Source organism: Lampetra fluviatilis, chromosome 25, assembly GCF_964198595.1.
Source record: "Lampetra fluviatilis chromosome 25, kcLamFluv1.1, whole genome shotgun sequence".
Classification (NCBI taxonomy): Eukaryota; Metazoa; Chordata; class Hyperoartia; order Petromyzontiformes; family Petromyzontidae; genus Lampetra; species Lampetra fluviatilis.
This window is the reverse complement of record NC_136299.1, coordinates 6,009,783-6,032,246: the sequence shown is the minus strand read 5'-3', so window position 1 is coordinate 6,032,246 and position 22,464 is coordinate 6,009,783. Positions and strand designations below refer to the sequence as shown.

General features: G+C 51.9%; 3 protein-coding genes across 7 annotated transcripts; all 3 read left to right on the top strand.

Moving 5' to 3' along the window:
* Nucleotides 1-1,717: 1,717 nt before the first annotated feature.
* On the top strand, nucleotides 1,718-6,882 carry LOC144941698 (BCL2/adenovirus E1B 19 kDa protein-interacting protein 3-like). Of its 2 annotated transcripts, none has more exons than XM_078868078.1 (6): nucleotides 1,718-1,989; nucleotides 3,683-3,845; nucleotides 4,424-4,586; nucleotides 4,857-4,939; nucleotides 5,743-5,892; nucleotides 6,433-6,882. In XM_078868078.1, the coding sequence occupies exons 1-6, from the start codon at nucleotides 1,917-1,919 to the stop codon at nucleotides 6,479-6,481; spliced, it is 681 nt and encodes a 226-aa protein (XP_078724204.1). In that variant the 5' UTR covers nucleotides 1,718-1,916; the 3' UTR covers nucleotides 6,482-6,882. The 2 variants fall into 2 exon arrangements, with proteins under 2 accessions (XP_078724204.1, XP_078724205.1); XM_078868079.1 differs by having other exon boundaries at nucleotides 1,719-1,989; nucleotides 3,716-3,845.
* Nucleotides 6,883-7,401: 519 nt separating this feature from the next.
* Nucleotides 7,402-11,567, top strand: C25H10orf143 (chromosome 25 C10orf143 homolog). Of its 4 annotated transcripts, none has more exons than XM_078868371.1 (5): nucleotides 7,402-7,714; nucleotides 9,654-9,807; nucleotides 9,959-10,075; nucleotides 10,566-10,628; nucleotides 11,147-11,567. In XM_078868371.1, the coding sequence occupies exons 2-5, from the start codon at nucleotides 9,739-9,741 to the stop codon at nucleotides 11,174-11,176; spliced, it is 279 nt and encodes a 92-aa protein (XP_078724497.1). In that variant the 5' UTR covers nucleotides 7,402-7,714; nucleotides 9,654-9,738; the 3' UTR covers nucleotides 11,177-11,567. The 4 variants fall into 4 exon arrangements, with proteins under 4 accessions (XP_078724497.1, XP_078724498.1, XP_078724499.1 ...); XM_078868372.1 differs by lacking the exon at nucleotides 7,402-7,714 and adding an exon at nucleotides 8,041-8,172; XM_078868373.1 differs by lacking the exon at nucleotides 7,402-7,714 and adding an exon at nucleotides 8,171-8,225 and having other exon boundaries at nucleotides 9,656-9,807.
* A 4,749-nt stretch (nucleotides 11,568-16,316) lies between these two features.
* Nucleotides 16,317-22,058, top strand: LOC144941697 (protein YIF1B-B-like). The gene is made up of 8 exons (XM_078868076.1): nucleotides 16,317-16,423; nucleotides 17,660-17,925; nucleotides 18,439-18,543; nucleotides 18,665-18,743; nucleotides 18,992-19,049; nucleotides 19,675-19,830; nucleotides 20,223-20,316; nucleotides 20,445-22,058. Exons 1-8 carry the CDS (start codon nucleotides 16,399-16,401, stop codon nucleotides 20,598-20,600), a joined length of 939 nt encoding a protein of 312 aa, XP_078724202.1. The 5' UTR covers nucleotides 16,317-16,398; the 3' UTR covers nucleotides 20,601-22,058.
* The last annotated feature ends 406 nt before the right edge of the window (nucleotides 22,059-22,464 follow it).

The following is a 22,464-nucleotide window of genomic DNA, read 5'->3' as shown; positions in this document are numbered from 1 at the left end:
CATAAGCAATTAAAAATAACACTTAATACCCCGGAACTAAAAATTGTGTTACATAGTGTAAAATACGTCGTTATTTTAGTCGGCACATCGGTATGCTGCTTTTCATTATCAATTTTTTTGCGAAAGTGTTCCAACATGCTCTCGGCTCGTTAATTGCATCAGTTTAATATCTGGCTGCCTTTAATAACTGTTGATATCACGTGGTGTGTTTTTCAGTTTTTCGCCTCCAATAAAGATTTTTTTCCCTCTCTCAAACTTGTACGTGACTTGTTTTACTCGTATATATCTTTAGCCCAACTTTGCAGCCTCTAAAGTGATGTAATCATTCCCTATAGCCTATGTCATTACCATTGGTAATATGAGCAAATGCGAGGTGTCACTTTTCATCAATTATGTTTTTACCTCCACATTTAGAAACATGCGTTAAGCTATCATTTGTGGCCTTACCTGGTTAAGGGGCCGTCCATAAATGACGTCACGCACCTAGGGGGGGGGGGTCAGACATTTGTGACGATGTGTGACGAGAGGGGGGGTGTTGAGAAATGTGACGTCACATCAAAATGCGCAACTTTAAATAAATATAGAATTGTTATAACAACACTACTACTACATCAGAGTGCAGCGCCACATTAAATAAATACGCACTACAATGACAATAGTTTAAAGCGATTTGAAACGTGTTTTATTTTCAAAATGGAAATATGGTTTTGGCGGGGGGGGGGGGGGCAGAGCTTTGTGACGTCATATTTGAGGGGGGGGGTCTGACTTTTTGTGACGCCGTGTGACGAGGGGAGTCAAAAATCGTCCAAAATGGCGTGACGTCATTTATGGACGGCCCCTAAAACAAAAAGCACAATCGAGTCATCTGCAGGTAATTGAGCAATGGGGATGTTTGACTCAATGCCAGTTACATTTTATATTGAGCAAACACGTGTCCGCTTGCAGGCAGGTGATGCGTCACCTTTGTGCTGCACAGGGGGCAGCTGAAATCAAGGGGTGGGGGGTCCCTCGGCTAACAGAAACAATCTGAAGCTGGACTTTGTGGCACGACTTGGTGCGATGGAGGCGATGATTGTAAATGTTGTGGATTTGCTCTCCAACACACAACCGGTGTTACTGTACTCGTGACGAATTGACCACGTTGTTTACGTGATAAACCTGTCTAATTGGCTGTGTCGGGTGGTGGCGGGTTTAACGACACATTTATTTATTTACGCGATCTCACCCCAAAAAAACAACCTCTGTATTCATCTTCTTGGTTCTTTCGGTAAAGTCACGTAGAATGGAATAAAAATAAAATTATTTTCACGACGTATTAGCGGCGATTGACCACCGCGCGGGGTGGAACGCGTGCACGCAGCGACCACGTGGGCCGGCGGTTACGAGCGACGTGATGACGTCACCGCGCCGCTGCCTCCCAATGCAGTGCGCTCCGATTGGTCGGCATCACGCGACCCGACGCGGGCTAAACGTCGCTCGCCCATTGGTTCGACGTGCAAGCGAGGGGCGGGGCCGCGCCTCGCAACAGCCGCGCTCTGATTGGACGATTGAGCTGTAAACCCGCATTCCGATTGGTTGCGCAGCCATTACATTTTCCACCTCGCTTGGGCGCAGCAGCCTCCGTCGCAGCGTGATGATTGGTCTAAGTCGGCGCACGCACGACAACACGCGGTTCCAATTGGCCCACAGCTGGATGAGGAGGCGTGGTCTTGCCCCATCCGCTGTGGAGAATTCGAGGCGGGGTGAGGCCACGCGGGGACGCGTACAGCGGCCGGGCCCCGCTCGGCCTCCGGGACCCCGGGCCCCGTGCACCCCGCGCTGCTCCCCGGGACCATCTACCCCGCGCTGCCCCCCGTCCCCGGTCCCCAGATCTCGCGACTCCCGGGCCTACGGGTCCGTCGGTCCCGGGGAGCGCGATGTCTTCCCCGGAGCAACAACCCCCGGGCCATGGTGGTGGCGGTGGTGGCAGCAACGACGACGAGGAGGAAGGTGAAGGCCCTTTGGGTAGCCCCGTAGCGCCGCGCGGCAGTGGGGAAGAGAGTCGCGGGACGGGGCAGGGACGTGGCTTGGAGCCTGGCCCCTGGGCTCAGGGAGCTCTTGTCCGCGCTGTCGGCTCAAAACGCCCCGCGACGATGGGGGAAGACGGTCGCAAATGTTGCCGCCGCTGTTGTTGTTTTGTGTTGCAATGATTTGAGCCCCTTGGGAAAGAGCGGGCGGTCTGGTCTGGCCTTCGTCGCTCTCACTTGCTCGTACAGCTGATCTCTGCTGCCTCTGGTTGCTACTGCTGTTGTTATTGTCGGTGGTGCCGTGGTTGTTATCGTTGATGTTACTATAATATCCCGACGTTGTTGTTGTTGGTCGCTAATTGCAATAAATTCCAGCGATATTTCTGTAGAAACTGCCGCGGTTGACGTCAGCGCAAATCCGCGCTAATTGTGCCTGACGTGACATCCCCTTGCACTGGGTGGATGGCTCGAAACGCGGCTTCTCGCCCGCGGCGATTTGTGCGGTCGTCTGGAAAACGAGAGAGAGTTTACGTAACGAGGGAGACAGAGAGAGAGAGAGACAGGAGGAGTTGCAGACCACGAGGAGTGCGAGCTCATTTTATCTGGGTCGCAGTCCCCATCCACCCGGGCTGGATGGAGCCGCCTGGAGCTGCCGCGAGGGGTGCGTGGACATGGGCGATGTGCCCCCGGGGGATATCCGCCTTCAGGATCCCCCGTGAGCCGAGAGCTCTCCCCCTGGGCTTTATTATTGGGGCTGCCTGCTATCGGCACTGAACTACGCAAGTGTTTGTCGGGAGGTAGAGTTCGTGGTCAGGGTTTGTAGCGTTTTTACGATCCTCCGTTTGACTGCTGCTGCAACACGTGGGCAGGTACAGAATGTTGAGGGGTGGTCCAAGAGCGCTTCAGACATTCGACACGGATGTTGGCCTCGGGTGGGATTCGAACACAGGTCCTTGAGATCATAGCGCGGTCTGATTTCGAACCAGGTGATAACGCAGCGAAAGCAGAAGTTTTTTTTAAAGGGAGACTTTGGTTGGAACAAGTGACCAGGGGAAACGGGAGTTGATACATTGCTGTTCTCAAAACACTACTGATGTCAGTTACAATTAGATTTTGTTATGTAGCCCCTAATAAATATGGATATTTAGGGGAAATTTGGCCAAAGCACGGGGCAGCTGAGTTCAGCGGGGCAACGCAGAAGCATTGGTCCCCCACACTTCCTGCAGGCGTGGCAGCCACAGTGGCGATAACTCCAAGGGAATAGCCTGCAAATGAACCTCACAAAGTCGCTAGATGTCGCTACATTGACATAAAGTTGTCAAGCATGTCACGAGACGATTATCGAAGTATTAAAAGTAAGTAATCGGGTTCAGAATCTTTAATATACACCTGGAATCGCTCCTTAAGCTGCATACTGTCCTTGTCCTACAAAGGCGCTACATTTGTTGCCTTGACACAATTGTGTTGCTAAGCAAGTCCCAAAAGTCGATAAAACCTAGCAACAAAATCTCTAAATTGGCAACCCTGTCAGCGACTTCGTGGGCGTAATCTTATAAGCACCCATGCAGAGCCTTTGCCCTTTGTAAGTAGGACAGGTGTGTTTGGGTGAAGGGATGCTGGTTTGTGGTTCAGTGCACAGGACGTTATGGCTTTTGCATTAACACCGGGGCTTGCAGCTCCGAGGGCCCTAATGGGAGTGACGTGGACAGGAGGAGGAGGCCTGGAGCACGTGCCATCGTCTGCCTCCATTCACGATGAAGACGTCATGGAGCAGATCCTGCTGGATGCGCAGCACGAGTCGGAGCGCAACAGTCCCCAGAGCCGCTCCCACAGCCACAGGTGGAGACTTCATCTCTCCACCCACATCCACGACTTTCTATTAACACGCACTCACTACTCAACATACACACGCTGTGCAGCTGTACATTCGCCCTAAAGCGGCCTGGTAGCACTTGGCGTCACTCTCGCATTGACTATTGGTACACAATGGATACCGCTGTGCCACGCATGCAGTTTTTCTATCCGGTGCCCATGCAAAACTTTAGATTTCTCTGCGCATTGCATCATGCCCCGAGAATGTGGTCGTGGAAGTGGTCCATGGTAGTGGGGCGGCTGTGGCATGCAGCTCCACGGGGGCGTCTCTATCATTGGTTTGGCAGCACGATGCTGATGCCTGCCAAGTGGTCACCGTCAGCCAGGAGGTCTCTGGCAGTGCGGACTGTCCAGTGGGACTGTCCATGTAAGCTTAACACACCGGGTGCCGCAGAGCTGTGTTGTGTGTCTGAGGACCGTAAATTATCTGGTGCAGCATATGAGTGGTTATAACTGTCCCATGTGAACTGCGGTCGTGTTTCCTCTGTGGGTTTTTAGCGCTTGCTGTCGCTACCTCTTTTTGTTTGCTTTTCGCACGTCTTTAGCCCCCAGAAGCCCCAGAGCCCGGTGTTCTTCAGCTGTGGCCCAGAGAGCAGCAATGCGGAGGAGACATTCCTAGGCGAAGGTGGCGGCGGAGTCTTCAGCTGTGGCTTGGAGAGCGGGGAGGCTCTAGGGACGCCCCCCCAGTCTGACGGAGCGAGTCGCCAGGTACAGCCCCAGGGCCACCGCTCTCTACTTAAGATCTCTTTGCTGTCACACTGTCTCGGGTAGATTCACACTGTGTCTGAGCGACAGGTAGTACAGGTTACCTTGGGCTAATATCTGCGGCTTTAAATTGGAAGGCACGCAAGTTCAGTCCGTTCAATAGGAGATGACCTGTCATGGTGACCCATTGCTTGTAATGTTGGTTTCGCTCCAGCGTTTGCATGGCTGCAAATGCATATGTGCATTTTTGTGTGTTTGATTGTTCGTGTGCAGTCGGATGAGGAGAGTGGCGACAGTGAGGCGGGAAGCAAGAGGAGTTCGGAATGGTCCAGCCGCCCTGAAAACTCCCCACCTAAGTGAGTCCATCACCGACCCATGCCACTGCCAGCTGGCGCTGTTTATGTTGTGTTCGTGTCTAATGTTGATGATTGCTGTGGCACGTCACTTCATATGCACAAATACATGTGTGGGTGTGTGCCTGATATATATAATGACAGCACTTGGAAATTACTCACCACAGTTTTTCTACTGTTGGGCAAAAACTGTATTTGCAAACACAGCCCCCGAACCATGCGCTTGCATAAGCATTTCATAGCCACGTGCATTAGTGGCCATGCCAACTTGCCCACTTGGCAATGCATGACAGGCGGCAACTGCTGAGCAAACAGGGACTTGGTGCTGAATACCTGGAGGCTGTGGTGCCTATAAGCAACTCATCCCACATGTTTGTTTTATTGAGGCAGATTTCCTTTTTCATTTCGAATCAAATCAGGCGATGCAGGGAGGTGTGGGGATGGGCTTTTGGCAGCTGCTACACAGCCTGCTGGTGTGTCAGGATTTACTTGGGTCTGTGTCGTGCGTACCTGTGTGTCGTGTGTGCATGTGTTGGTGTCTGTACACTTGTGTGTGTTGGTGTGTCTGTATGTGCTGAATATTTGAACTGCTTCTGGGCCTCCCCTAGGTCAACTCAGCCATACATGAGTACCTGGTGTTGTGTGTAAACCTCAGCACTGGAGAGACAAAGGTGACCGAGTGTGGTGCTGGCCACCCATCCACTCGTGTGGTCCGTGCCGGCCTTCATAGTTACTCGCAAACAGAACTTTCCCCAACAGTCTGTTGAACGCTAAGAGGGGTCTTCGTGTATCCGTGCGCCTCTCAGAGAGCTGAAGCTGCATGCCTCGCATCGTGCAGCACGGACAAGCGTGCGGAAAAGCAGCGCCGTGAATAGCGGTGGCCTCTTCTCGTCGGAGGTGCTATGTGTCATCGTGCCATCCCTCCTCCTCTCCCACCTCCTCACCCTCGGCCTCGGGTGTGCACGCGCAATCTACACGCACACACGCACGTTCCACACGTGCACTGATGCATGGATCACCAGGGATTAATTTATCACTGAATATTCTCTGGGTTGCTGGTAGATTGGAGTAGGTGGCACTTGGCCAGTAGCCACAGCCATAGGGGAGAGGTCTACTGAATTTTGCCTGTGCGGTGCAGAAATATTTTCCGGTTGCTACCCCAGACAGACCCGACTGATATTAAGCACTGGGTGTCACACATGGATTCATCAGCCATGTTTGCCAAACGCATGCTTCACCAACAGCTGCCTGCAGCATTGTGATTTGGTCAAAGGCATGCCCGGTTTTGGCAGATTGTAATCGAAGATAGAAAACTGCTGCAAAACGCATATAACTCTCAAACAAACCACACCCCAGATGGCTCTAAATGCAACCAGACTTGGTGTGGCTTGCAATCGAAAGTGCTTTCCAAAACTCTGCAGATGAGCAGGTGGTGTGCATGTGAATGTGCACGTATGTTTGTCGCTTTTTAAAACGTCATCTCGTGTCTCCTGCAGGATCTACATCGGCAAGCGACTCGCCGCCTCTTCCCACAGCTCCTTGTAAAAGAAGGCACTTAACTCTTATTCACTTTTTAAACACAATTGTTAAAAATCTAAAGCTAAAAAAAACCTTGTAATTGATTGAAAATAAAACAATCTTTAGAAGTAAAAGTTAAGTTTTACACTAAGCTGAGCACTCTCCCATGTTTGTGTTACTTGCGAGACGTCAAAAAGTACTTTAGTGCATGTTATAAAATATGCTTGTATGCCACTGTGAAATCATACGTAGTGCTGTAAAGGATGAGTCGTGTATATTGAAAAGTCATTGTTATCTTAAGCATTGTGCCTTCCAGTTCCTTATTTTGTTACATTCTGTAGATCACAATACACTGAATACAGTACAGTATTGTAATTTGTTGACATGCTTTCATCTATCCATGATTAAACGTTCCCCATAGCTGAGCACTATTCGACTGACCTGGCTTTGAGTGTGACCCGTATTTCGGTCAATGTGTGTGCGTCATTCTCCCCCCCCCCCCACCTCTGGGATGTTTGGACACTGTGTACCTTGCCCATGGGCGGTCTTCGAATTTTGTTTAGCGGCGAGTTGATCAGCAATGTTTATATGCTGCTCATTAAAGTTGGTGAGTGAGCCATTGGATGGCTTCAGGAGTAGCCTGATAAATATCTGAAATGCTGCCAGCAAATTATTGAAGTGGACAGTGATCTACTGTACTGCTGTCCGTGGGTTGAGGTTGGTGACTGCGGTTGCATTGCGGACTATTCTTAGTTGCTGGTCGTATTGGGACATCGATAGTTCTGAGGACTGGGCAGTTTTAAGTGCGCCCCCATCACCCACCATTCCGTGTCTACCAATCAAATTGTGTCCGCGCCAACATAAGTTAAAATTCACGTGTTTTCTGCTCATCATCATGCACGTGTGGAGCCCGTTAGTCAACCTACTGCTGATGAGGGCCTCCCCATACCGTGCGGGTCTTGAGGGTGAGTTGTTCGTACCGTGCTCTCTGCAACGCTGGTCAGCTGCGTGTTGGTGAAGGCGTGAGAGCAGAATACCATACGTACCATAGTTGTTGCACTGCCCTCTGCCGACAATAAATGTGTATAGCTAGAGAGGTTGAGGCTATGGGGGAGACTCGTTAGAAACAGGAGCTGAGAATACTCTACAAGGAGCGGTGTTCATATGCGAGCTCCCAAGGTGAAGCGTTGGCGTAGTGGTGAACGCGCAGTGCTCTAAACCCTGCCGCATGAGTTAGATACCCGGCCACGGCCAACATCGGTGAGTGATATCCAAACCGATCTTCAGACACGCCGTTTCACCAATTCGAGCTGACAATCGTGGCAAAGTGTATGGTCAAACATGCTCTATCCCCGCCGCAACGTTGGTGATTGGGGGGGGGCTTCGCTAAGCAGTGTTAACGGGCTGTACGTGACATGCATGGCCCAACATTGTTGGCATGGTGTCTCTTGAGCCACCAGAGCCTCGTCAGTGACAGCATACGCTGCACCGTCAGGTATAATGCCTTATGCATTTACTTACAAAAAAACATGAATGTCTGTATATAGACTGCCTCGCTGGTTATATATAAAACGTCAAGGGGCTGGACGCGTCTCCTCAACTGCGGGTCCCACGAGCCCCACGCGAGAGGCAGAAAACCCAAGAATCCCAGAGCTCGCCGTGGTTTCCGGGGTCCGTAGCAGCAACCACGTGGAGGGGGCCGCAGTGCTGCGGGGCTGGTGAGGACGGGGGCGGTGAGGACCGGGGGAACTGTGGGTTGAGTAAGGACTAAGTGACACCGGAGCTTGAAGAGTGAGGGCTGGTTGACGAGGGAACTGCAGTGACGACTGCAGCAGTGGCGGGGAGTGTGAAGACGGTGGCGAACGGTGGCGACTGTATTGACACGGGGGGTTGTGGTGAGGGTTGTAATGAGGACTGTATTGACACGGGGGCTGTAGTGAGGATTCTAATGACGACTGTATTGACACTTGGGTTGTGGTGAGGGTTGTAATGAGGACTGTATTGACACGGGGGTTGTGGTGAGGATTGTAGTGAGGACTGTATTGACACGTGGGGTTGTCGTGAGGATTGTAGTGAGGACTGTATTGACACGGGGGCTGTGGTGAGGGTTGTAGTGAGGGTTGTAGTGAGGACTGTATTGACACGGGGGTTGTGGTGAGGATTGTAGTGAGGACTGTATTGACACGGGGGTTGTGGTGAGGGTTGTAGTGAGGACTGTATTGACACGTGGGTTGTGGTGAGGGATGTAGTGAGGACTGTATTGACACGGGGGCTGTGGTGAGGGTTGTAATGAGGACTGTATTGACACGGGGGTTGTGGTGAGGGTTGTAATGACGACTGTATTGACACGGGGGCTGTGGTGAGGGTTGTAATGACGACTGTATTGACACGGGGGTTGTGGTGAGGGTTGTAATGAGGACTGTATTGACACGTGGGTTGTGGTGAGGGTTGTTATGAAGACTGTATTGACACGGGGGTTGTGGTGAGGGTTGTAATGATGACTGTATTGACACGTGGGTTGTGGTGAGGGTTGTTATGAAGACTGTATTGACACGGGGGTTGTGATGAGGGTTGTAATGAGGACTGTATTGACACGTCGGTTGTGGTGAGGGTTGTAATGAAGACTGTATTGACACGTGAACTGTGGTGAGGGTTGTAATGAGGACTGTATTGACACGGGGGTTGTGAGGATTGTAGTGAGGACTGTATTGACATGTGGGTTGTGGTGAGGGTTGTAATGAGGACTGTATTGACACGTGGGTTGTGGTGAGGATTGTAGTGAGGACTGTATTGACACGGGGGCTGTGGTGAGGGTTGTAATGAGGACTGTATTGACACGGGGGTTGTGAGGATGGTAATGAGGACTGTATTGACACGTGGGGTTGTGGTGAGGATTGTAATGAGGACTGTATTGACACGGGGGTTGTGGTGAGGATTGTAGTGAGGACTGTATTGACACGGGGGCTGTGGTGAGGGTTGTAATGAAGACTGTATTGACATGTGGGTTGTGGTGAGGATTGTAATGAGGACTGTATTGACACGGGGGCTGTGGTGAGGGTTGTAATGAAGACTGTATTGACACGTGGATTGTGGTAAGGATTCTAATGAGGACTGTATTGACACGAGGACTGTAGTGAGCATTGTAGATCCATGGGGACGACCACCACGGTATAACTCCCTTCACTTTTCTGTAAGTCAGAGGTCACTGTCCGCGTCGCTTCACCGTGGCCGGGGGCCCATGCGTCGGGCTGGGATCGAAGAAGGATCGGGGGAAAGCCGATCCAATGGAGCCGGTGCAGCTGCAGAAGAGGCAGCATGAGGAGGGAGGCGACACCCAGCACGGCCCGGACTCGGTGAGACTCTCTCACCCCTGCCCTGCCCTCTTACCCTCTCCACCTCTCCTCCTCGCCTCCCCCTCCGTGCTCGCTTCTCCTCCCTGGCCGAGCCAAGGTGACACGGCGCGACCTTCTTCTTGTTGTTGTTGGCCCCTTCCCTGCGGTGCAGAAGCGGCTGTGTCGGGGCTGCACCTCGACGCAATTCCCCACCTCCCTCCCGCAGGGCTGGCCCGGGCAACTCACGCAGACCGACACGCGGGCCGCCGGCCGGCCCGAGGCCATGCAGGTATTGGGAGGGGGCCCACGAACCGTGGAGGTACAGACTAGAGGTGGTAAGGGGGGGAGGGGGGTGGCATGGAGGTATGTGCCAGGGGAAACAGGCATCATGGGGCGATGGACATGCGATGCTATGGAATAGGCATGGGGGTTCTGCTCCCCTAATGCCCACCGCTTCTGTTTAAGAGGCAGTTCAGTACAATGGCTGGAGAGGCACTCAAGTTTCAAGGAAATAAAGTCACCACAGACAATCTCTTTGATGCAACCACACCACCCCATCGCTTCTTTCTGCGAGATTTTACAGAAGTAAAAAAATCACACATCCGTTTTTTCCGTCTCGTCCTACTCACGGACCGTTATACTGTGGTAATCGATCTGGGCGACAACCGAATTAGGCTGTGCCCCTCGCAGTGTTACTATTTACAGGGAGCACAAGCCATGGGACATTGCATATCTCGTCTATCGTCTCATGGAGTCTCTAGTTGTTGTCGTTGTTGCAGACGGAACCCACGGTCCTGGGATCAATGCCGCAAGTCTGCCCACGTTGTCTGGCCGGGGAGTCGGTAAGAGCAGATTTAGTCTCGGCTTGATCGTGCTGTTATCCTTGGATGTTCTCGCACTCTCATTCTTGCCTTGCTACTAATACAAGGTGACAATGTGCTACTGATGCAGTTACTTCAATGCATTCGATTTTCTAATTTTTCCACCACAATGCGATTAGTGCCAAAATCTAGCAATTTTTGCTGCACATGAACCTCCCTTGATATTCACATGGTTTAATGCAGTAACAGCCTAATTTTTAAATTAGCCGAGACATCTGGCAGCAGTCATCAGCCTCAGCCACGTCTGAGTGATCAAGAGCCATCTACATCCAAAGAAGTATGGCACTTGGATGAGGTCAGAGATTTGAGTCAGTCCAAAAAGGTATTATGGATCTTGTATTAGTTTGCTATGTATAATATTTGGAAAATAGTGTAACAACATTGTATGACTTTATCAGGGTAATCTATAGACGTGTAAGTTGTCCGTACTGTCTACCTGTATTATTCCACGTATCTGACCCATATGCGTGTCCCCCCAGGGCCACATAAATCACATGGGGAGTTCGTGACGCGGGGCCTCAAGGGGCAACTCCACGGGCCCAGCCGGGGCCGCCCTCCCAGCCGCTGGGGCCCTTTAATAGAGATTATTTTTGTTGTAATTGTTTACTGATTAGGAATTTTATCTCAGGTTGAGAGGTGTCTCGCTGCACTTATCATGCACGATGAATACAGCAAAGCTGTCATAGCCAGCTAGGCTGGCACAACACCTTGCTGATAAAACCCATCATGGAATGTTTTAACAAAATATTGCTGTAATATTTTTACACGTCATTTTTATATCCACACTACAAAGATACAGGCGAATGGGTGGCGTGTTTCACTGTGTCCTCATTCTTGTTATTTCACAGTGTGCGATTCTGATTTATATCCTGACTATAGCTGAGTTTATTAAAAAAAAAATTGTATTCAAATCTTCAATTTGTTTATGGCTGGATGGATAGCAACTTATACGTCTCTGTCCAGATTAGTCAGCCAGGAAATGGCTGCAGTTGATGTTTGGTCGAATGCTTCAATGTGGTTGATGGTCTGGTGGATGCATCAATAATTGCATACTGGGCAATTATGGATAGACGGACCTGCCATGGGGTGTGCAGGACCGTTTTAAGTAAACCATTCTTTTTTGAGCGAGATTAAATCCCACAGATTCTTCATTTGGATCGGTCATCAGATGCTTTTTCACGATAATCGTGTTCACTCATATCTGTCACCATTTCTCTGAAGATACTAAAGCCTGATTTTATAATCGTATATTTATGAAATCATTTATTTATTGAGGTAAACCATGTTTGGATAATCGTTTGGACAGAAACATTTTTTTATCGCCTTGTTAAAAGTATCCCACTCAAGATCAGGAAAAATATTTACACCTCTATCCTTCACACGAACTGATCTTAGCAAAAATATATTTTGCATTTAACTGGAGTATGTCGTCTACTTCTCAGAGGAAACCCAGTGTCTGTTATTTTATGACGTTTAATCGCGTGGAGCTTACTTGAGGCGTGCTGGAGAGGAGGCCAAAGGTTGTAACACGCTGTTGGCCCTCATCAAAGTCCCTGTGGGGACGTGGCCCGTGCTCCGTGAACCACGCACCCGGACGTACAGAGGCCCGGTCACCAGAATGGAGACAGCTCCACCCACACAACGCTGGAGTGGGGTCTCCTTCCGTCCGCATGCGGTCTTCCATGTCAGACCACACGATAGGCATTTCTTCCCTCAAGCTTTCACCACGCACTGCTGTGGGCAGCATCAGCAGTTGAAGTGAAGATTATCACCTGGTGTCTAAACATATCTGTAGTCTGGTTCATCCTGACTAAACGTGGATTAGGTCATCATTGGGATGAACGAGACTAGATATTAGGGTGTGTACCAGGCAAGGTCCGCCACTGCCAACGCCTGAAGATGCCCACAGTAGTGGGTATTGGCGAAATCTTGAGAGAAGAAATGCTCAATGCACAGACCACCACGAAGGACAATTTGGATTCCAGTGGCTGTGAAAATCTGCGTATGCGAGCTGCCATCCCTACCAATACCGGCTGCATTGACATGCGGCATACCGAGCGGATTCTGCTTGCGCTGTTTGAGACACGCTGCTGCCGCTGTTGCCTATTGGTTTGGGGTCCCACGGGACACGCGCATCTTATTTGATGTTTGGCTACAACGGTACGTTTGAGGTAAAAGATAAAATATAGGTTGGTGATGGGGTTGGCAACGGGGATAAACTTGGGGTCAGATATGGGGTTAACGATAGGGCTGGGGCTCGAAAAAATGACGATTACAGTTGAGTTTAGGGTTGGGGTGAGGGTTAGAGATTTAGGGTTATGGTTAAACACAGCCTACAACACTACTTTTCATAGCAGCAGTGCTTCGCAAGAACCACATGTTGAAACCTAGTTGATTCATAATGTACTCACTAGAATGATGGCCGATTCGTTTTAAAGGATTATTACATAATTCACTGTAATTTGCCATATTAATTATTCAACGCCACTAATGTTTCACCACCACGCACTGCCAGCGGGGGGGGGGGGGGGTAGGGCTCCTCCCCCTGGAGCTGAGCTTGAGTGGCACAGCGTCAGGATGACTTTAGTCATGGCCAGTGCCATCACAAGCTCGGGCTGCACCTAGCAGTAGATAGAGTCCTTCATGCTCACCAAATAAGTGGACGGGAGCCCTCCGTGCTCACCACTATCAGTGGATTCGAGCCCCTCCGTGCTCAACACTAGCAGTGGATTAGAGCCCCTCCGTGCTCACCACTATCAGTGGATTCGAGCCACTCCGTGCTCACCACTAGCAGTGGATTAGAGCCCCTCCGTGCTCAACACTATCAGTGGATTAGAGCCCCTCTGTGCTCACCACTATCAGTGGATTAGAGCCCCTCCGTGCTCAACACTATCAGTGGATTAGAGCCCCTCCGTGCTCAACACTATCAGTGGATTAGAGAACCCCTCCGTGCTCAACACTATCAGTGGATTAGAGCCCCTCCGTGCTCACCACTATCAGTGGATTAGAGCCCCCTCCGTGCTCAACACTATCAGTGGATTAGAGCCCCTCCGTGCTCACCACTATCAGTGGATTAGAGCCCCCTCCGTGCTCACCACTATCAGTGGATTAGAGCCCCATCCGTGCTCACCACTATCAGTGGATTAGAGCCCCTCCGTGCTCACCACTAGCAGTGGATTAGAGCCCCCTCCGTGCTCACCACTATCAGTGGATTAGAGCCCCCTCCGTGCTCACCACTAGCAGTGGATTAGAGCCCCCTCCGTGCTCACCACTAGCAGTGGATTAGAGCCCCTCCGTGCTCACCACTATCAGTGGATTCGAGCCACTCCGTGCTCACCACTAGCAGTGGATTAGAGCCCCTCCGTGCTCAACACTATCAGTGGATTAGAGCCCCTCTGTGCTCACCACTATCAGTGGATTAGAGCCCCTCCGTGCTCAACACTATCAGTGGATTAGAGCCCCTCCGTGCTCAACACTATCAGTGGATTAGAGAACCCCTCCGTGCTCAACACTATCAGTGGATTAGAGCCCCTCCGTGCTCACCACTATCAGTGGATTAGAGCCCCCTCCGTGCTCAACACTATCAGTGGATTAGAGCCCCTCCGTGCTCACCACTATCAGTGGATTAGAGCCCCCTCCGTGCTCACCACTATCAGTGGATTAGAGCCCCCTCCGTGCTCACCACTATCAGTGGATTAGAGCCCCCTCCGTGCTCACCACTATCAGTGGATTAGAGCCCCTCCGTGCTCACCACTAGCAGTGGATTAGAGCCCCTCCGTGCTCACCACTAGCAGTGGATTAGAGCCCCTCCGTGCTCACCACTAGCAGTGGATTAGAGCCCCTCCGTGCTCACCACTAGCAGTGGATTAGAGCCCCCTCCGTGCTCACCACTAGCAGTGGATTAGAGCCCCTCCGTGCTCACCACTAGCAGTGGATTAGAGCCCCCTCCGTGATCACCACTAGCAGTGGATTATAGCCCTCTGTGCTCAACACTATCAGTGGATGAGAGCCCCTCCGTGCTCACCACTAGCAGTGGATTAGAGCCCCCTCCGTGCTCACCACTAGCAGTGGATTATAGCCCTCTGTGCTCAACACTATCAGTGGATGAGAGCCTCCGTGCTCAACACTATCAGTGGATTAGAGCCCCTCTGTGCTCACCACTATCAGTGGATTAGAGCCCCTCCGTGCTCAACACTATCAGTGGATTAGAGCCCCTCCGTGCTCAACACTATCAGTGGATTAGAGAACCCCTCCGTGCTCAACACTATCAGTGGATTAGAGCCCCTCCGTGCTCACCACTATCAGTGGATTAGAGCCCCCTCCGTGCTCAACACTATCAGTGGATTAGAGCCCCTCCGTGCTCACCACTATCAGTGGATTAGAGCCCCCTCCGTGCTCACCACTATCAGTGGATTAGAGCCCCATCCGTGCTCACCACTATCAGTGGATTAGAGCCCCTCCGTGCTCACCACTAGCAGTGGATTAGAGCCCCCTCCGTGCTCACCACTATCAGTGGATTAGAGCCCCCTCCGTGCTCACCACTAGCAGTGGATTAGAGCCCCCTCCGTGCTCACCACTAGCAGTGGATTAGAGCCCCTCCGTGCTCACCACTATCAGTGGATTCGAGCCACTCCGTGCTCACCACTAGCAGTGGATTAGAGCCCCTCCGTGCTCAACACTATCAGTGGATTAGAGCCCCTCTGTGCTCACCACTATCAGTGGATTAGAGCCCCTCCGTGCTCAACACTATCAGTGGATTAGAGCCCCTCCGTGCTCAACACTATCAGTGGATTAGAGAACCCCTCCGTGCTCAACACTATCAGTGGATTAGAGCCCCTCCGTGCTCACCACTATCAGTGGATTAGAGCCCCCTCCGTGCTCAACACTATCAGTGGATTAGAGCCCCTCCGTGCTCACCACTATCAGTGGATTAGAGCCCCCTCCGTGCTCACCACTATCAGTGGATTAGAGCCCCCTCCGTGCTCACCACTATCAGTGGATTAGAGCCCCCTCCGTGCTCACCACTAGCAGTGGATTAGAGCCCCCTCCGTGCTCACCACTAGCAGTGGATTAGAGCCCCTCCGTGCTCACCACTAGCAGTGGATTAGAGCCCCTCCGTGCTCACCACTAGCAGTGGATTAGAGCCCCTCCGTGCTCACCACTAGCAGTGGATTAGAGCCCCCTCCGTGCTCACCACTAGCAGTGGATTAGAGCCCCTCCGTGCTCACCACTAGCAGTGGATTAGAGCCCCCTCCGTGATCACCACTAGCAGTGGATTATAGCCCTCTGTGCTCAACACTATCAGTGGATGAGAGCCCCTCCGTGCTCACCACTAGCAGTGGATTAGAGCCCCCTCCGTGCTCACCACTAGCAGTGGATTATAGCCCTCTGTGCTCAACACTATCAGTGGATGAGAGCCTCCGTGCTCAACACTAGCAGTGGATTAGAGCCCCTCCGATCTCAACACTAGCAGTGGCATGAGTCCACATCCACCCCCGGGGGAGGAACACGTGGCAGACGTCACCGCGCATGCGCACCTCCCCGAGCCCTGCTTTTGTATTTGGTAGCCCGGGACGGACGAGCCTGCGGCGCGATTGGCTGCGCGCCTCGCCGCGTGGGCGGTGCTACGGCCCGGGCGGCCAATTGGAGCGCGCAGCCGTGTGGTGGCGCCGGTGCGCACTGGGGAATTGAGTGCGAGCCTGAGGCCCGACGAGACGAGAAGGAGGAGGACATGGCGCTCCCCGGCTACAGGCAGCGTGAGTCGGGCACCGCTCCTCCCAGTGGGGGGGGGGGGGGCCCTTCGGTGTCCTGGGGGGGTTTCCCCATCGGTCCCAGAGGCTGAAAGCCTCCGAGTGGTGCCCGGAGATTCTCGGGGTCCGGATCTCCCCCAGCGGAGTTCCCTCTTAGCAGGGAACCCCTGGGATCGATAACACCCCTCCACCTAGCAGAGCTCCCCGGGGTCCCGGGTCTCGTCCAGCGGGGTTCCTCGAGGCCCGAGGTCTGCCCTGTCTTTCCAGAAATGCGTAGGTTGTCACCCTCCCCACATCCCCAGTGTTCCCTCCCAGGGGGACCCCGCGAGTCCTGCCTTCATCTCCTAGAGAACCCTGAAACAGCTGCCCCCTCCTTCTGGGTCCCCCTTACCGGGGTTCCACATCCTTAGGGGGGGGCTAGGCCCCCTGGCACCTCGGCGCCTGTCTCCTGCCCCTGCTCGCGCGTTGTTGTTTAACTTGCCATGCGTTAGATTTTAAGGGACGAACCCTGCCTGGGGTTCGAACCGCGCGTTTCGTGCTCCGAAGTCCGGTGCGGTGGGCGGTGGTGGTTTCCGCCGGTGAAGAGCAGTGGTCGGGGTCAAATAGCAAACGGTCAAACAACCAGTCTTGGTCAGCATGGTCCAGTCTTGGTCATTCGGCCGAGTCCGGTGAATCCATACCATTGAGCCTGGTGGAGCATGCTGTGGTTGGTGAACCCACCTTGGCCGGCGATTCTGAAATTGCGCGCTGGTTTCCTCTTGACCACTGTGGTTTTTTTGCCAAATGTAGCAGAATTCGCATTTATTTTCCATCCTATCAGGACCATGCGGATTACAAGTATTATTTGGATTATTTGGGCTTTGTGAGACTTTCTTGGACACTGACATAAATTAATCCAGCTTGTTGAGCAGTGGTTAACTGCTGACGTTGATCCTGGAGGGGCCATTGCTGATGCAAGGCGGAATCGCGTTTGTTCACTACCTACAACATCTCCCCTGCTCTCTTCTGCGTGGACCAGAATTTACTAGAAGGGATCTCGAAGGTAGCTTTGCGAAATCTGCCATGTTCTAACATGAAGCGTTGCAATGCTCTGTGAGACATCCCAATGGATACTCGATATCAATACATGCCAGTAGCAGAGTGTGGATAACATTGTAGCAACATTTTTTAAAACAAATACTTGTTCTGACGCGTCTTGCGGTGTCTGATCATCAGTTAATAACGAGCAGGGGTTCTTTGCAGCTCCAAAGCGGCGTCAGCGCGGTGGGGCCCAAGGCCCTGACCAGGGAGACCCCAACCAGCTGTTTGATGACACCAGCTTCGGAGTGGGGCCCCCTGGCGGCGGCATGGCAGCGGGCCCAGGAGGAGGGGTCTACGGAGAGAGTCCGGGATCTGCCTTCCATGTGCCAGGCTTCCTCAACGACCCCATGGCAAACCCCATGACCAACATGGCCATGGCCTACGGCTCCACGCTTGCCAATCAAGGCAAGGAGGCCGTCGAGAAAAACGTGAGTCGCCTGGCAGGACACGGGAGGCGGATTGAGCTTCATGCGGCCACTGAGTTGAATACCCCTTTTACACGAACACGTCCGAGCAAAGCAAGTGTGTGGTCCTCCAGTATGGTGGTTTCCATTGGCTATTCTCTGCTGAACCTGAACCAAATTATAAGCTGTTCCTCACAAGACATCTGAATCTGCCTTGGAGCCAAGCATGGTAAGGGCCTAGGTGAATGATTCCTACTTTGCATCTGACACTAGTCGGTACACTCAAGGGAGAGTGCCACTGCATCATCTATATCCATCTCGTCTCATGGTGTGTGACGTCAGTGGCACGGCTCCGCTTCTGCAGTGGAAAAACTAATTGGTGCCTCCTGAGCTGCGCCGGTTTGACTCGGCACGGCCCCAGTACGGCTCTGTTGTACGGGGGAGAAGATGTATAAGTTTGTGGTGGAGCAGTGCTAGGCGGTCGGCCTTCCGGAAACCGCGTCGAAGTGAAACGGCATCTGTTGTTTTGCGCTCCAGATTGACAGGTTCTTCTCGGTGAAGAAACTCAAGTATTACTTCGCGGTGGACACCGTGTACGTGGGGAAGAAGCTGGGCATCCTGCTGTTCCCTTACACACACCAGGTGAGGGCGACGGTTGCGCCTTTTCGGTTTCACCAGCACCTGTACCAGTCATGCCCGTGCCGAAGGCAGAGATGGCGTCGATGGCAGCGGATAAGTACTTACGGCAACATCTGTTTCACAGAACTGGGAGATGCGGTATCAACAGGACGCACCTGTGGCCCCGCGTGTTGACCTTAATGCGCCCGACCTCTACATCCCATGTGAGCGGCACAGGGACATCGATACACGTCAGCACACCTCTTAACCATCACGTCCCCTGGATGTCTTCACAGATCACATATATGCTGTCACACCTCTCACATGTTAATACATACGACTTCACCATCATCAAATTTTCACAACTGGATTTGCACCAGCACTTACAGAGGTAGAGGGAACATTTTTACTTGTGTTGTAAAAATATAATGGGCATTAAGGTCAAATTAATTTCACCTGTTTCTGTCTCTAGCCATGGCGTTCATAACCTACCTCCTGGTCACCGGAGTGGCTCTTGGCACCCAAAACCGGTACGGACTGTGTGTACAGTTTACCTTTGGCTGCACCTTGAGTTGTGTCTGTAGCTGCAGCCAGTTGTTTAATTATATGTAAACGAAGTGTTTTATTTTCGTCAATCATCAAGCATTACGACAACTCTCACCAAAGACCAAAGTGTGACTGACTATGATGAGACATAATTTAACGTGCCTGAATGTCTACAGGCTGCAGCGCATTGAGGAAGCCCAAACATGGTGCTTGGCTGTGTATGTTTTTAAAAGATTTACTAAGTTCACTGTTTGGCTGACCTCATAATATGGAAGGGGGGGGGATAGTGTGCTCTTCGCACCAATATTTAATAACTAATTGTGGACTAAATGGTGCTTTAGTCAACTATACCTAAGAGAATGATTGGTCTGAAAGGAACAGATCAATCATTGACTAAATATCCACAGGTCATCATCAACTAGACAGACTATGACCAACTTAAAAAAAGTGGTTAAGGTTAAATTGCAGCCCTGAAATTACTTTCTTACGCCACTGAGCGCGAAAGGGCTTCTGCGAGGGGTAGCTCGAGAGCTGTAGAGAGCGCCTCTCATGGGTATTTGGCCTCCTCTTCCACTCTGTAATTGCTGGGTGTACGCCATGGCCACACAGGTTCTCGCCGGAGCAGCTGGGCATGCAGGCGAGCTCGGCGCTCGTTTGGCTTATCATGGAGACCCTGGCGGTGCTGCTCAGCCTCTACCTCATCACCGTGCGCACTGACCTCACTACCTTCGACATCGTCGCCTTCGCCGGATACAAATACGTCGGGTTCGGACCCCTCACCCCCCCCTTTTGCCCCTACACCCTGACTCCCTTTCTCCCCCCCACACCATTTCTTATACACCCACCGCACGATTTCTCACGCTTGAGCAAAATGTCAGACATCATGCCGAAAACAATTTGATACGACCCAAAAGGTATCAGCCATGCAACTAAACGACGAAAACCTACGTAGTAATATTACCTGGCGGAATGCTGTCTTTAATGAGAAAGACGTTCAACATACATACATTGACACGTGTGTAAACATCAGCGTAAGGAAATATCCCATCATGTGCTGCGTTGGCTTTAATAGCTCACGAACAGGACTTGCCGCAACAGTCCGTGTATGCTACACTGGGGATCGTTATCTTTGTTGCTGTGTGGCTGGGTGGTTACAGGATGATCGTGAGCTTGCTGGCCGGGTTGCTGTTCGGTGGCAACGCCTACTACATGGTGCTCGCATGGTGCTCCTGCGCCAGCTTCTTCTTCACTGTCAGTCCCGCATTCTGTTTTAAATAAAATTTCCATCACCGCATTATTGATCGTACTTTATAAAATGTGTTAGACATCAAATGTAGCATACGATGACTGTTTTTTTCCCCAAACCACTGTTGTGTCAGATCCGGACGCTGCGGCTGAAGATCCTGGCGGACATGTCTGCAGACAGCAGCATCGTGCGGAGCAGCAAAAACCAATTGCGCATGTACCTCACCTTTTCCATTGCTGCCCTGCAGCCCGCCCTCATGTACTGGCTCTCCTTCCACCTGCTGCGATAAGGCCCCATGCCTCACCCCTGCCACCAGCTGCTATAGGGCCCCTAGCTCTTGACGTTAGCACCTGCTGCAATAGTGCCACGAGTCGGGAGCCGTACCAACTGTTGCAAATGGGTCCCTAATCCAAACATTGGCTCCCATAGCCCCAGCTGCCCAGGCCATTTGGTGTTTTCCCTCGTATCCTGCCCTCTGCCGCCTGCACGTGGCTCCAATTACCTTTTTTTTTTTCGTGGCCACTCCTGAACTGCTTACCTCTACAAACTGCTGATTGGGTTGGCCGTTGTGACCCGATTGGCTTGGCCATTGTGACCCACTTGGCCCTGAACACACTCCAGCCTCCACCATGCTGATGCCACTCATTCTTCCCTCCTTCGGCCGAGCTGTCCCTCAGCCTGTGGCTGCATACAGTAGACTGGTGAATGTCAGCATTCCGCCTTGGCTGAGCAGCCCCTTCTAGGTCCTGTCTCGTAAGCAGAACAGGAAGCCAGCAATCCGCAGTAGTGAAGAGACCTCGTGTGGTACTGCAGGATGGACTCCTAGAGCGGGCTGGTGAGGGCGTCACTGCGCATCGGCAAAGTCCATGGCTGCTACGCATTAAAAAAAAAATTATTGCGTAGTACCAAGCCAAACTGAAAATGGCTAAGTTTTGTAATTGGACCATGATTTACTTTAATTACTTTGTGTCGAAATATGCCTTTTTTTTATATCTGTCCGCTTAATTCGGTGAACAAAAGTCACAATGATCTATTCCTGCGTCTGCAGGCGTGGAACTAAAGGGAGTGCAAACCCATGGGGTTCCCAAGCTGGAGGTGTAGGCCGCTGGGAGGACAGGAAGGATGGCCCCCCTGGGCTGGGGAGCAGGAATCCCTTAACTAATCCCTCCCGGTCAAGGCAATCATAAGTTCTCCCTGCCCCATCCGTGTGTAACCTTTGGCGATAGTGGCGCACGTGCGTCCTGTCTGTGAGCCCGTGACACTAGTTCTGTTAGTTTTATTTGCACGTCATTTGCCGTGGCTCGGCACAGTACTTGACATGACCTCGCTTCCAGCTGCTCCTTTGGACTCGGGCTGGAGTGACGAGCAGGACTCCACTGACTTGAGTCTTGGCGTGGTTGAGCCTCGTCCTAACCCAACGTAGTTGTGAGGGTGTGGATTTTCCCAAGGAGGCTTCTACAGTAGCTACCATGAGCTGGGAGCGAAAGAGGAACTGGTACAAGGGGCCATGGGTGGAATGGCGCTGCGTTCTCCGGCCGCGCCCCACTTCGCGGTTATGTTTGTTGAGCCAAGCATCCTCTGCAAGACCTGTGTCCATGCTGAGACGGCCCGGGCTCCATGTTGACGCGGACGTGGTGGAGTGGGGGGTCCGTAGTGGGGCCTCCGTGGGGCCAGTGGTTGTCAGCAGCTCGAGTGATGCGTGCTGTCTGCGTTGTGTCAAGGAATTAAACTTTGTTCTTGATCTCTGCACACGCGAACGTTTTATGTCTACGTACAAGCGACTTCCGAGTTCTGTTCCCGTAACTGGTGCAGTAAACTCAACACCTTCATCGAATAACGCTTCTTTAAGGGAAACTATGCATCTATTATATATATAGATATTTTATAATGTTTTGGTTATTTGTGCTTTTGCACCACTGTCAACGCAGTTTCAACAAATAATGTGCTTAGTCCTGAGTTAATGTGCGGTCTCAAGTCTTCTCCTTCGAGAGGGGGACTCGGCTGGTGTCCACTGAATGGCTCATGGGAAGAGGCTTGTGGCGACACCTGGGGGATGGTAGCTACATTGCGGCACCCGCGCCGATCTCACGATAGATCTTGTGAGACTTTCAGTGATGTAGATGTCAAACTAAGAGTATAAAGCCTTTAATCAA